Below are 15000 nucleotides of genomic sequence, written 5' to 3'. Positions count from 1 at the left end.
GGACTGGGCTTGGGAGACCAGCTAAGCGCCGTGGTGTGGTCCGAGGGGCCAGAGTTCCCGCTCGAGGGGCCCACCCTCCAGCTCGAGGGGCCCCGGACAGAGGGAGGGGAGGGGCCCACCCTCCCGCACCGTTATCTGGGAAATGCGGAGCACGCAGGGGAACACTAGAGAAAATAAATGACAGGTGTCCAAACATTGCCTTTGGCTAGAGGACGCGGCGGGGTATGAGAGAGCTGCCACGCCCGCCGCGGCGCACGCTGCGTCCCCGCTAACACGCCCTGCCGGCGGGGCGGGGGGGCGGGGTCACTGGAGGCCCGGGGTCGCGGGCAAGGAGGGGGTCGCATGGCGCAGGACTGTCCCCCCCTCTCTGTACCTCCCCCTCTCTCCAGTTCCGCGGCTAACGCTCAACCGCGTTAGGGTTCGTTAGGACGAAGCCGCGTCATGGAGACAGTTGCCGGGGATCTTCCGAACGCGTCGCCGTGGGAGCCAGGTTTCTGACACCTTCGGCTCCGGCCCCCTTTGATATTTTTTTTGGTTTTTGCTTCCCCGTCTGTTTTTCACTCTGAGCTCGATTGAGACACACGCAGTAAAATGTCCAGTGTTAATTCCACTCTAACAGAGTACACATGAGTCCAACAGGGGCCATACGTACTCTGTAAAGGTTGGCTTAACACTGCACGTTTCACTGGGTAGCTACCCGTCTCCACATAGGTTTTCAAAGCCTAAACAGTGCTGATGAGGACATCTTTTATTTTGGTCTCATTCCCATCTTACACGTCTTATCAAGTGAGCAGGGTATGCTGACTGAAGGGCTTCTAGGCTGAGAGACTTTAACAAGTTACACAGCTTGGAACAGGCACACACAGCCACGCGTACACGCACGCACGCACGCACGCATACACACACACACACACACACATACACACAGAAGGGCACTGTTACAGGCTTCTATTAGATTATTCTGGTGGGTTTGTGTCCTTGCCCTCTGTAGTGTTTTGGGGCACTGGTTCTCAAGACCCCTGTGTATGCTGTGTATTTATTCTTGCTTAATTAAGATTGTTGAACATGTGTTTAACTTCTTTCACAATATTTCCTTATTAACTGAACGCAAGGTTGGCTCATTATTTATGATTTGTCTTTGAGTTCTTGTGTACTCCAAACTGTTCGTTTTTAGTGGCCATATGTCCACACTTTCACCAATTAGGAGCCTATTGATTCACCACAGTCTATAATTTGATCAGTTAATTTTTTTTTACTTTAACCTCTTTTTACGTAATCGTTTGCAATATGGCACAACGAGCACAGTGCGAATATAAGACTTTTATTCTTCGCGCATAGCTATTAGCTATTTCTGACATAACGTGGCTAAAGAGGGTAAAAATAATCGTGCGAAACCAAAATCGTCATTACTAAGAATGAAGAGGTTGTTAAAATTCCTGGATTGGAATTGCTGTTTTAACAGAAGCCACCGTACACAGGAGTCCCCCGGGACCGTGTTCGAGAGACACTGTTTTAGGGCGTACACAAAATCTTTAAGCAACACAAAGGCGGTTAAAGTTAACAGATAAAGGAACAGACAGTTAAAGGAAATAGATTTGCCCTTGCAGCAAGTTAACCACACAACAGTGATGTGCTCCTTTCGCCCGCTTTTATACAGACACACAATGACAGTGATTAAAACGACGTCTGACAGTGATAGAAAGTGGTAGTGATTTCTGCGACGTGTTGCATCGTGTTCCAAAGGCAGACTAAACTAAGTGTTTTTTTTAATAGTGCGGTTTTGGTGGAACACAATGCCGGAGGAGTGCACTGCACTGGGAGAAACCCATCTGCTTGTTTGATAAAGGGAGTCGTGTTGCATTCGGGAATGGGTACAGCGAAAAATATGAGATTGCATCTGGAATCGCACGTCGGGCCTTGCTAGGGCAGTGCCATTTACACAGTGGGTTTCCCAGCGTGCAGAGGGCCCGGAAGTGACAGCTGGTCCTTGAGCCAGGCTAGAATATGGAAGGACAACATCAGCTTAGGCCAGGCGACAGCAGAACAGTGGCTATGTTTCAGATTGATTATGCCCCAGGGAGCCAGGCTAGAGTAATGGAGTGACAAGATCCCAGTGAGCTAGGCTTGAGTAGCATAGTGAACGTGTCTCTCTCAATGAGGCTAGAATAGCAGTGGGACTGTGTCCCTGTGAGCCAGGCTAGAGTAGTGGAGTTACTATCTTCCTGTGAGGCAGGCCAGAGTAGTGGAACAACTATCTTGCTGTGAGCCAAGCTAGAGTAGTGGAGCAAATAACTTCCTGTGAGGCAGGCTAGAGTAGTGGAGTGACTATCTCCCTGTGAGCCAAGCTAGAGTAGTGGAGCAACTAACTAACTTGGAGGCAGACTAGAGTGGTGGAGCAACCATCTTCCTGTGAGGCAGGCTAGAGTAGTGGAGCACCTATCGTCCTGTAAGGCAGGCTAGAGTAGTGGAGCGCCTATCTTCCTGTGAGGCAGGCCAGAGTAGTGAGGCAGGCTAGAGTAGTGGAGCGCCTATCGTCCTGTGAGGCAGAGGCCAGAGTGACATCAGGTCAGGGCCCCGGGCGGTAGTGCGGTTGAAAAGCCCTGATTCGCTGATTGAAGCCTGGCTCAGCGTTCCAGCATCCGTTTCCCCCTCGCCCCAGTCCCCGACAGCGGCCCGCATTGTGCGGCGATGTTATGAAAGGCTGCTCTGCCCAGTTATCTTCATTAATTCCGCATCCACGGCCGCTATTAATAAAAGCGCCCCGGCTGGGCTCTGTGCCAGGCGGGAGGCGGGAGGCTGTGTCATGGTCGCGCCAGTGTGGCTGTCTCCACCAGCGCTCTGTGAGCCGCCGCCCCCCCCCCCCACCTCACTCCCCCCCCCCCTCCCCCCCGCTGCACTGCCCAAACCAGCCCGTCAAACCTACAGGAGGCCCCGCTGTCCCCACCGGCCCCCACACCTGACCTCAGCTCAGCTCTGCACAGAGACGCGGCCTCTGCTTCTGTGCCAGAGAAGACTCCAGAAACGCTCCTTCCCTCTGCACAACTTTATATTCATCACACACACATACACCTCACACAAACACACACACACACACACACACACACACGCACCACCATCACACACTCGCACGCGTATACACACACACACACACTCACACACACACACACACACTCTCACACTCTCTCACACACACACACACGCACACAGGAGCGAGGCGGGTGGAAATCGATGTGCGGAGACGGCAGGCGTAGCTCAGATTGGGGCCCGGCGAAGTGGTTCTGACAGTCATAATAACTGCGAACGCCGGCGAGCCCCAGTGCGAGGAGGAGGCCCGCCCTGACAGCCACGGTCAGAAAACGATGATGTCAACAGCAGAGAGGCAGCGGATCTCTGCTCTCCCCCCACGTCTCCCCCCCCCCCGGCTGCGAGCACGCAGCGGGGCGATAACGCTCACCCCCTCCCCCCCCCACTGCCCCCCGTCAGCCTAAACGCCCAGCTTTGTTCACCGCTCCGGTTTGTACTCCTCCTGAGCTGCAGCCCTCGCTCCCTATCGATTACAGCTCCATTAAGCACATGCGCTATAATCCCCAGCGCAAGGCCTGTGGGAGTGTGTGTGTGTGTAACGGAGAGTGTGTGTGTGGGTGTGCGTGTGTACGTGAGTGTGTGTGTGTGTGTGTGTGTGTGAGTGTGTGGGAGAGTGTGTGTGTGCGTGTGTGTGTGTAACGGAGTGTGTGTGGGTGTGGGTGTGTGTGTGTAAGGAAGACAGTGTGTGTTGCGTGAGTGCGCGTGGGTGGGAGAGTGTATGTGAGAGAGAGTATGTATGTGTGTGCGTGTGTGTGTGGGTGGGTGAGTGTGGGTGAGAGACTGTGTATTTGTGTGGGTGAGAGAGAGAGTGTGTGTGTGTGTGTGTGGGTGGGAGAGAGTGGGTGTGTGTGTGTGAGTGAGTGAAGCCTACGCGTGTGTACCTACTGAAGGAGGACAGAGCTGTGCCCGCGCGCTACAATAGCATTTTTATTTGACACGGGTCTTTGAATTAATAACCTGCGCGCGGCGCATGAAGTTAGCTTCCGGCTCACCTCTCAGCCAGAGCCGCGTAAATTTTTATAATGCTGCATTTTCAACACTCTTTCATTACAGCTGACTCACAAAGAACGAAAGTTGTACCCGTTCTGAACAAGGACACCTGGGGTATGAATAATGCCGTCTGAACTGAAGACGAGAATGAAAAAAGCCAATAGGCGCAATAATAAATACAAATACATAATTCAATAGCCTGTCTGCGCTACGGCTGAGTCTGAGCTCGTTAACGTCAGGGGAATGTGACTCTCCGATAAGGTGAATCCGCGGCGGAGAGCGTACAGCGTGTAAATAAGGTGAAGGTTCCGGAAGCTGGTGGCCCCTCCCACATTGGCTCAAGCACCAATGAGCTTTCTGGGTTTTAACTCTTTCGATATTTAACCCCCCCCCCCCCCTTCCCCCCATAGTTTCTCTCATCTGCGGTAACTTTAACGGCCATGTAAATTTTCTTCTTTTTCGATAGCGATGTTTATTTTTCCTGAAAATATCATTTTTAGGGACTGCTGGGCATGTGCTCTCAAATCTCAATGGAGGATAAAATATTACCAAGAGCTTTAAATACATTACAAAGTACAAAAAAACACCAAAAATGAAATTCCTCCTTCCAGTAGAAGAACAGCAATCTCTCAATCAAAACAGACTTTTTAAATAGATTCTTCACAATTAATACAACAAGGAAACTGATATACAATATCGTTGATGCTGTATGATGTAGAATTGGGTAATATTTAACCACGGTTTGAAACTCAGCAGGGAAAACATTCTGCAGTTCATAGAGTAGTGTGTGTTAGTCTGCATAGAGTCTGCGTTTTAATATAATATGATTCATATCACCCGCCGATACCAATTGCCCTATTTCTGACACGTCTTTAGATTTCATTGGCCTCTTCTGAATATGTCATTACAGTAAAGGCATTTAAATATAGAGGAGTGCCTTGGAGTGCCTTTTTTCCTCATTTAATTTGCATTATTTTTCTGCAGTCCAATCTTGGGTATTCCCAATAGGTCTTTATTTTTTATTTACCTTTTATTTGTTCAGGGAAAAGTCCAATCCAGACAAAAATCTTTTTTTTTTTTCTTTTTTCTTTCCCAAGACATCCTGGTAAAGAGGTTGCAGCACGCAGCACAAACTGACACAGTCCAACACAAAACAACAAGCGATGATTCATCAGCCCCCCCCCCCCCCCCAAACACCTTATCTGCCAGAGCAGGAGCACGTCAGATGGGGGGGGGGGGGGGCAGAACGGTGCTGGTGATTAACGCGTGAATTCACCGAGCTGTGTTCAGGGGAAAGAGCTGCTCGTCCCCAAGAAAAATCACCCTCCCAACGTTTAAAGCGATTACTGCGATAGATGCGTTTCTGTGCGTTTGCGTCCGTGTGAAAACTATGACGTTCATGGACACTGACACCGAGTAGTAACAAGGCCTGAGGCATCCCTGGCATCTATAACAATCGAGGCCCTTTGTCGCAAGTTTATCCACAGCCTCGAATAAATAATTGCCAATGTGCGTCCGTGTGTGCGAAACGCCAATCTGAGAGAATGTGAGCGGTAAGCGAACTGGAGCTGTAATCCCATTGGCTGACCAGACCAAGAACTCCGAGCCAGAATGTTGCATACGAGAGTTCTATCGCAAAATGCCCACTCATTTTTTATTTTATTTTTTTACCCATAAACCCTTTAAACAGAAGCTTTGATGTGGAGGAGATTTTCCGCAATCAAGAAGTGGTCGGTACCCAGGAAAGAATAAGGCCCTCTCTCTTTCAGCTCACAAAGCTCTGAAGCCTGTGATCCTGAAGAGCCTCGAGTTGGGTTTGGGGGGGGGGGGGGGGGGGGCCAGGTGGTCCGCATGCAGCTGTGCACCATTGTTGTTGTATAATACAGCTACAGGGTTGCAGGTTCAAATCTGGAGTGGGGCACTACAGTTCTGCTACTGAGAAAAGTGCTTCCGTGGAATTTCTTCCCTTTTCTTGGTTCCCAGTACATTTCTTGAAAGTCAGAGTAAACACTCCCAATGCCTTTCGCCCTCACTGTGTTCCTAAATTGATCAGCTTCCTGGCTCTCCCTTAAATGTTCATTTTCAGGCAAAAGGGGAAAAAAAAATTTTCTTCTGTTTTCTTGTTCCCGCTTTAAAACGGAGTGAAATTTAAGGTTAATTTTACAAGGAAAATTTCAAGACTTATTCACATATATTATCCTCCTTAAAGTTTTATCTTGACTAATTTATGACCACGAGGGGATATTACCAATATGTTTGTATTCAATATGCCTGGAACATTGTTCTGCAACTTTGACAGAAACTGTCCGATAAAAAAAGAAGTTTAGTCTGTTTATGCAGCTGTTTATGGAATGGTGGCTTTATCTCGCTATGACGAATGTAAACTGAACGTTTCCCAACATTCTCGCTGTGTTTCCCGCTCAAACTACAGGCCACGTGAGTCACCCTGCTTGAGAGCGTCTGTTAAGCAGATGATTGTTTTTTAAAAAACACATTTTCCGTCCTGGCGTCAGTTTATTGCTTAAGGGGATGGCTGAGCCAAGGGCTACTGTAACACATTTCACAGAAAAGATTTTTTTTTTTTTTCTACCTTTTTTTTTTTTTTTCCCCCATTTCATTTGTCATATTTCACCCGTTTCCACGGTCACCGTTCCATTAGCTTGAGGTTAAGTGAAGTTGCCGTTCTCTCTGCTGGTGAGAATGTCGTTCCGGCACTTTCTAACATTAGCATTTGCGTTTGGCCTCTAGGAGCTTTTGCGGTGAGCTTTCGCCGTTTTGTCCCGAGCTGACATGATCGCCCGGCGCTTCCCGGCTCACGCCTGACAGTTTCTGCCGCGGGGCGACGCAGGGGCAGTGATTAACGCTACAGCGTACCCCGGTGGTGTCTGAGGCTTTACAAATCCTCTGCTACTTCCCTACCGTTGTCCTGGTTACAAAACAAAGGCTTGTTATAGGCGAACAGGTATACAGCGTCTGCATGCTTGACCAATCGGACTGAAATTAGGTGAAACTGTAATCTTGACACATTTTCACAATGACAGCCATGTGAACCATTTATTTATTGCTTATTTTTAATTTATCATTGTTACCAGCCAAATCATTAACCTCAAACTCTAAACTCGGTAGCTCTATAGACAGGACCGGACCTGACCGGAATTATCCATGTTCTAATGAAAAAGTGAGAAGTACTGGCGTGGCCATCGGTGAACACAGGCAGACAAATATTGGTTCTTGATATCAGCCCCAGAATTTCCACATCAAGCACATCTCAATTTCCCCTACCCAACCATACCACACTCCCCCCTCCCCCACCCCTCTGGTGGGAGAGGGAAAGGTCAGAGTTTGAGGAAGCAGTACCTGCTGCAGCTTACTGACTCATCCTGAGCAGGCTGGTATTACCCGGCCCTCCTCTGAGTGACAGATAGGGGGTGAGGAGAGGTGAGGGAGAGGGGGAAGACTGTAATCAGCCTCTCCTGCGTGGTCACGGAGGGCTAAAACAAACGTCAGAGAAAACAACAGAGCCCACCTCCACAGAGCCCACAGCCCACATCCCCACAGCCCAGAGCCCCACATCCCCAGAGCCCACATCCCCACAGCCCAGAGCCCCACATCCCCACAGCCTACATCCCCAGAGCCCACATCCCCACAGCCCACATCCCCACAGCCTACATCCCCACAGCCCACATCCCCAGAGCCCACATCCCCAGAGGCCCAGAGCCCACATCCCCACAGCCCACATCCCCAGAGGCCCAGAGCCCACATCCCCAGAGCCTTAGAGCCCACATCCCCAAACCCCCAGAGCCCACATCCCCACAGCCCCAGAGCTCCAGAGTCCACATCCCCACATCCCCAGAGCTCCACATCCACTGACCAAGGCGTATCTTGTACGCCATTAATCGGAGGCGATGGCGGGGTTTTTTTGGGGGCCGCAGGTCCGTGTACGGTCAGCCGAGAGGAAAAGCACTCAGCCCTGTAGAGTTCTCTTCCAAGTGTGATCCAGCTGTGTTTATTGTCTCTCCCTTTCTCACACGCTCTCTCTTTCACCCACGCTCTCTCTCTTCCTTGCATATGTGGCAGCATTCCAAGGCTTTATTATTTATTAAATTCCTTCTTTTTTTTCCGCCTTGATTATCATCTTCTGCTATTTGGAATCCCCTGTTTTTCCCTCAAAATTCACCACTGATTCATCCCAGTGAGTCAGTAGTGACTATTTTAGACCTGCAGCCCACAGGAGACCTAGTGCTGATTGGAGGAGAGGTGCACCTCTCTGATTGGAGGAGAGGTACATCTCTCTGACTGGAGGAGAGGTGCACCTCTCTGATTGGAGGAGACGTCCACCTCTCTGATTGGAGGAGACGTGCACCTCTCTGATTGGAGGAGAGGTGCGTCACTCATGGACAACTCACACCTCACGAGTGCCCTGCACGTCACGGGGAGGAGCTTTGCGTCCCATTGCATCAAACCTGCAAATACGCCGTAGGTCCCCGCCTGCAGTCACGCCGAGCACCTTTACCAAATGAGCCAGACTCCATGGGTTTATAAACACAGGCCACACAGGAGACATTCATTTCCACTTTAGCCGGTCAGGCTAAATAGTCCCCCCTGCGCTGCGCACGCACACAGAACCCCGCTCACTGCTAATGGCTCCTTCCCCGCCTGCTTGCTGACCGACACCCAGTCGCTCTTCTACTTGGCTGGCCCTCTAATGCACAGTGTCCCCCCAGGACGTTTAGAGAGAGAGAGGCCTTAATATCCATCACCTGTGGTTTTAAAACAAGCTGAATTTATAAAGAAAAAAAGAGAGAGAGCAAATACCTCTGAGAGAGTCCATTTGTAGCCAGCGCTGCAGAAACTCAGACACAATTTGTTTTAGTCTCCAGCCTGCACTTGTTGCACGGTGTTTCATTGTGGATCTAGGTTGGCCACAGAATGAGGACAGTGCTGTAAAGAAATTATTTTCTTTTTTACTCTAGTCTAATGTTGTCAGAGTAGCACAGGGCTTCTCTCCTTTACCTCACAAGCACCTTTTTTTCCCCCCAGGGATCAGAGTGACGTGTTTGCGCTCCCTACTTTTGAAGTTTGCACGAGGTGTGATTTAGAGAAGGCACAAAAGACGCGAGATTGAAAAAAAAGAATATGTAGCTAAGAGGCCAACGTACCCGAAAAACCGTATTTGTGTTCGCTACCGTCTCCTCTTCTTTTTCCACTGTCATCCCCCTTTCATACAGTCCCTTCAAAAGTCCTTTCTTCATCAGAGGCCTTTATTCCCGCAGCTGGGACTACAAAAGAAGCGGGATTTATGGGAACTGATTACCCAGCGACGGCGCGATGGCGGTGTGAGGAGTCGGGCGCGATGGCGGCGTTGCGAGGGGCCGGGTGCGCGGTGAACGGCATGGTGGGAAGGGGCGCGGCGGGGCCGCCGCCTTTCAAAGGCCTGATATTTCCCTTCCGCGGGAGCGTCGCCGGGGCAACCCCGGCCTGTCATTTTAATGTCGGGAGGCCGCTCGCCGCCGGGAGACGGGCCGGAACGCTACCTGGCCCCCGATGCGACGGTTGTCACGGTGACGGCTCCCCGCGCCCTGCCCCGGCTGTCCCGCGGGCGCCGCGGACGTCGTGGACGGCGAGCCGGAGGACAAACGGGGGGGGGCCCCGTGGTGACAGGGGGATTGGCACTGGGTACAGAAGAGAGGCTAAAGTTAAATAGGGCAGGAGAGAAACTTTCACTATAAAACGCCATTTACTGCTGTTGGCACGTACCTGCCTGCGCGTGCGTGCACGTGTGTGTGTGTGTGTACATGTTCGTGTGTGTGTGTGCATGTGCACGTGCCTGTGTGTGCAAATGTGTGTGTGTGTGTACGTGTGTAGGGGTGTGTGTACGTGCTTGTGCGTGCGTGTGTGTACGTGTGAGTTTTGCATCTGCTCTAATACATTGACACTGGCACTGGTAGAAAAGTCCATCAGATCCACAGCATGTGGGAGGCTGTAGGTGAAAAACACGCTGGGCCCTTTCTTGTGGCTTAGTTAAACTGCAGTCTCCACATAATATAAATATGGGTACATTTATAAAAAAAAATATTCACATTCAGGCAGCAAACAGATGCTCTGGAACCACAGTGACTTATAAAAGTGCAAACATAAGGGTTCAGACGACAAACTAAGCTAATGCCGTGTGTGTGCGTGCGTGTGTGTGCGTGTGCGTGTGTGTGCGTGTGCGTGTGTATGTGTGTGTGTCTGCTTGTGAGTGGGCGTTCTTATATAGTACTTAATTTAATTAAGTGAAAGTGTACAGGAGGAACAGGAGGACAAGGAAGCACCATTTTAATGATTTTTTTCATTTTTTATGTTGTCAATCAAGACGCCGTTGCAGTGGAAAGCCCTGTGCAGCCCTGACAGCGTAATAATGCATAATTGCCGGGCTCTAATGCTTAATCTTTAAAGCCCATCAGTCCCACAGTCGCAGAGCGCAGTAATAAATTGAGCGTTCGGGGTAACGTTATTTGTCGTAATATTTCATTCCGTTACTGCGACAGGCTCTGTGTGAGAAGGGGCTGTTTTTTTTATTCTGGCTGTGGCACTGCAGTCAGAAAACGCTGGACGGACTGACTGACTGATCACAAGGTGCCACGGTTAACACATTAAGCCGTCAGGGCTGAAATTTCACGTGTTAAAAGGACTGGATCTGTTGGAATATCGGGCGTAGCATTTTTACTGAGGGGAGTGCGGAGTTTACAGGTGGCAAACCGTGGAGTGGGGGGGGGGGTGATGGGGGGGGGGGGGGGGTAGGTGGATGTAGGGGGTGGTTTGGCAGGGCCTGCTGCTTATTCTTATTCGCAGTCCAGGTTTGAACGGGGCACGGGCTCTAGTCACAGGCGCCCACAGAGGCCAGTCAAGAAAACAAATCTTTTTTTTATTATTTTCCTATTACTGTTTTATACGCGCTAATCTCCTTCCTTCCCTCGGCGGGCGTCAAACGCGAGTCGGGCGGGCGGCCGAACGCGTTCGCACGCCGAAGACGTGTAAACAAGGTTCAGGAACGAGCGTAAATAAGGTTTCGCTCGGCGCGCGCGAACGACCGCGGCGGCGCTAATGACATCATTACGGCGCGAGAGAGAATAAAAAGGCGGAAAATAAAAACAGGATTAGCATTTACATAAAAATAAACACGACGGCGCCGGGTTATTATCTGAACCCAGAGCGGCGAGGCTCTGCGGAACGGGGCCCGAGCATCGCTCAGCGCTTGGGCGAAGGCGTCGTCAACGCCAAACTGTTCCCATTAAACGGCTAGCTAGCGTGCGCGCGCGCGCGTGCTAGCCCCGCGATGAAAAGCAGCACGAACGCACGAAACAAAAGGCGAGGAACGTTCGAGCGACCCGTCGGCCGTCGGTCTCCTCCCCCCTCCCCTCTGCAGCGAAGCCAGCGGAGGTTGTTTTGCATTTCTGATTTTTTTTTATATTTGACGAAATCTGGAATTGGTACAACAACAAAAAAAAAGATGATCGACACGGGCGTTTGCGTCTTTGGAACCGGGGGAGGGTGCGTATCGAAGAATCCGTCTGTCGCGACACAGCCCATCCAGGAACGCGGTTATCCGTGTACGTTAGCAGCTGCCATTACTCCACGGCTCAATCCATCGACTCAAATGGGGTTGTTTTCTTTTTTTCCCCGGTATTATTGATTCTGGAAAATCATAACTGTGTAGTGCTGTGTGACAACCCGTTTGTAAATCAGAGCAACAGTGTATAAAAATAAAGACCGACTGATTGCTTGATTGATTGATTGATTGATTGATTGATTGAGGATGTGATCATTTTTTTCTGATTGGTCACAGATGACATCACCCCCCCCCCCCCCCCCCAACGGTCAGTGATCTGAGGCTGACCTGTAGATGCCTAGATCAGGTTCTCCTGTAGATTAGTGTCTGAAACAGCGCCAGGCTCCGTCTGTATCAGCCTCTCTGCTGTCCGCGCCCCGGGGCTCCCACCTGTCCACCGGTTCTCCCTGCGACGGCGCGTCCTTCGCCGCCGCTTTCCGTTCCACGCCTCGCCGCCGAGGGGGGTTTTTTCCGGAAGATCGCGCTCTGCCCCTTAACGTTTCGTTTGTCCGTTCTGTTCGCGTAACGAGCTAGCGCGTTCGCGCGCGCGGCTCAGACCTGCTCCTCCTGCGCCCGCCACGGCGATCAGTCGCCGGGGAGACCACGTCGCGAACCGTCTCCGTCGCCGCCTTCCGCTCGGGTCGTACAGGCCTCGTAAACGCGATTGAGAGTCGATGAGGCGCGGCCTCTGCGCGTGGCGTCGCGTCGCGTCGGGGCAAGGGGTGGAACGATTCGTGCCCCGTACCCGTTCGCCCCCCTGCTTGCTCTCATGCACGGGACGGGCGACGCTCAGCGTCGCGATGAAGCCCGATGATGATGATGAGGAGGAGGAGGAGGAGGAACGCTCGGACGGAAGGATTAGCGAAGGAGCGTGACAGATAGAGCGACGCAGCGGAGCGCGCCAGGGAGGTGAGCGCTCGGCACCTGCGAAGGGCTCTAATTTATTCGCGGTCCGTCTCCGCGCCTCTGTAAACAACACGTTGGAGGGAGACCGAGCACCTCTCCTGCTCGACTGTGAAAGCAATAAAACGCACTGAACAGGACCAGAGCTACACTGTCTGGGAGGTGTCGCTCAGCAAGGCCATTACTTTCTGCATATACGCTGTATGTACATAATTTACAAATAATGTGTTGGTTTCTCCTCGTTAAAACAAACAATAAAATTAACCGTGGTACTCATTTCATAGAAAGCTTTCTTTTCATTACCTTAGGCACATTTTAGGTTTGTCCATAGTTACTGCTGATATTTTGACTATTGCAAAAACAAAAAGGACCATTTAATTACTTTCTTATGTAAGACAGTTGAGAGATCAGTCTTGGGTCTGTAACACTATTTGTTGTGCTTATCACTAATTGGTCTGCATTTGTGTTACATATATGGCTGCTGTTACATGGACAGGAAGACTGACTGATTAACACAGATTAATTATGCTGCACTGAGGTCAAGGAGCCGAGGGTTGCTGGCTTAAGTCCCTGCTACGGCAGTACTGCTATGCCTGCCAGGCGAGTCAGGTGTATGAGTGGACAGTGTGAAGTGGGCTGGTCAGTGGCGTGAATGGCGAGCTGTGATGGGGAATCGACAGACTTGCCCTGCTTCAGGTCACATGGGCCGAAACGGAACTTCCGTGGAAAAACAAAAGCACCGACTAAAAATGGTAGAATGGATCATTAATATCCGTCATTCGGTTCCGGTCTCAAAACTGCGTGCTTTTTAGCGCTCTGGCGTTTAAGGAGTGTGAGACCTTTGTTTATAAACACAATGGAGCAATTCACTACGGGGGCTGCTGGCTCCCTGGCTATGAAGTCTCTTTTTATGAAGGGGGGTGGGGGGTTGGTGACTGTTCTCAGTCAGGTCACTGGTTTGATTTGAAGCCAAGGCATCCAAGTGCATGCAAACACATTTTGCGCAAATCTACAATCACGACTCTTTTAGATTCCAAGAAGTGTGAATGACGTCCAATCGAAAAGGGCGACTTTGAAGCAGAGAGCCAGAAATCCCTGTATGCTCTGTTTATACTTTTAAAAATGCCATAGCCTTTTACAAAGTGAATAACAAAATTAGACACATTCTTAATTTCCAAATCTTTTCATTTTAAACTTCGCCCCTCCTTTTTTTTCCTTTTGTCAGGGAGGTTCCCCCTAGCTAACTAATCTTACAAGTCACCAGCAGTTTGACGGTTGTTAGTAAGAGACACGCCTCTCGAATGATGATTGGCTGTGCTGAAGTGCGTTGCATGGCCTGCAGTGAGTTAGAGGAACGCGTACATTTCAGCTACCAAACTATCTGTGTAGCTAAAGGAGTAATGGCGGGCGGGGGGGGGGGGGGGGGGGGCAAAGGTGTCGTAAGACTGATGATTACAAAAGTGGAGCATAAGAGCGTAAAAAGGGGAGCCGTGAAAGGCTTCGCTAATAGGCTATGTCATGGATTGAATAAGCCCCACTACTGGTGCTGCACTGTGACATGACTCCGCCATTCCGCTTTTAGGTTCATAACTGAAAGGTTTCTCTCTCTCTCTTTTTGTTTTTCTTTTGCGACCGAAGGAGGAGCAGAACCGAGGGAAGCCGAACTGGGAGCACCTGAACGAGGACCTGCACGTGCTCATCACCGTGGAGGACGCTCAGAACAGAGCAGAGATCAAGCTCAAACGGGCCGTGGAGGAGGTCAAGAAGCTGCTGGTGCCTGCAGTGAGTGCTCAGTTTAAGTGTCCTTCTGCTACTGCTACTCCTGCAGCAAGTGCTCAGTTTAAGTGTCCTTCTGCTCCTGTTACTCCTGCAGCAAGTGCTCAGTTTAAGTGTCCTTCTGCTCCTGCAGTGAGTGCTCAGTTTAAGTGTCCTTCTGCTCCCGTTACTCCTGCAGCAAGTGCTCAGTTTAAGTGTCCTTCTGCTCCTGTTACTCCTGCAGCAAGTGCTCAGTTTAAGTGTCCTTCTGCTCCTGTTACTCCTGCAGCAAGTGCTCAGTTTAAGTGTCCTTCTGCTACTGTTACTCCTGCAGCAAGTGCTCAGTTTAAGTGTCCTTCTGCTCCTGCAGTAAGTGCTCAGTTTAAGTGTCCTTCTGCTACTGTTACTCCTGCAGCAAGTGCTCAGTTTAAGTGTCCTTCTGCTCCTGCAGTAAGTGCTCAATTTGAGTGTCCTTCTGCTACTGTTACTCCTGCAGTAAGTGCTCAGTTTAAGTGTCCTTCTGCTACTGTTACTCCTGCAGTAAGCGCTCAGTTTAAGTGTCCTTCTGCTACTGTTACTCCTGCAGTAAGCGCTCAGTTTAAGTGCCCTTTGCAGTAAGTGTTGAGTTTAAGTGCCCTTTGCTGCTTGCTTCTGCAGCGAGTGTTGAGTTTAGGATT

At 50.5% G+C, this 15000-nt stretch overlaps 1 protein-coding gene across 3 annotated transcripts in view; it reads left to right on the top strand.

Moving 5' to 3' along the window:
- Positions 1–15000, top strand: part of LOC118217949 (protein quaking) — a 97516-nt gene that overhangs the window by 43530 nt on the left and 38986 nt on the right. For all 3 annotated transcript variants that reach the window (XR_004763335.1, XM_035400205.1, XM_035400204.1), the window contains exon 4: positions 14207–14350. Coding sequence is in view for 2 of the 3 variants with exons in the window: in XM_035400205.1 (XP_035256096.1) it covers positions 14207–14350 (144 nt within the window). In the remaining variant the exon portion in view is untranslated. The remainder of the gene's footprint in view (positions 1–14206; positions 14351–15000) is intronic.

The sequence above is a fragment of the Anguilla anguilla genome, chromosome 18, assembly GCF_013347855.1.
Source record: "Anguilla anguilla isolate fAngAng1 chromosome 18, fAngAng1.pri, whole genome shotgun sequence".
In the NCBI taxonomy this organism is placed as follows: Eukaryota; Metazoa; Chordata; class Actinopteri; order Anguilliformes; family Anguillidae; genus Anguilla; species Anguilla anguilla.
The sequence above is the reverse complement of the archived record's forward strand: the minus strand, read 5'-3'. Positions and strand labels throughout refer to the sequence as shown.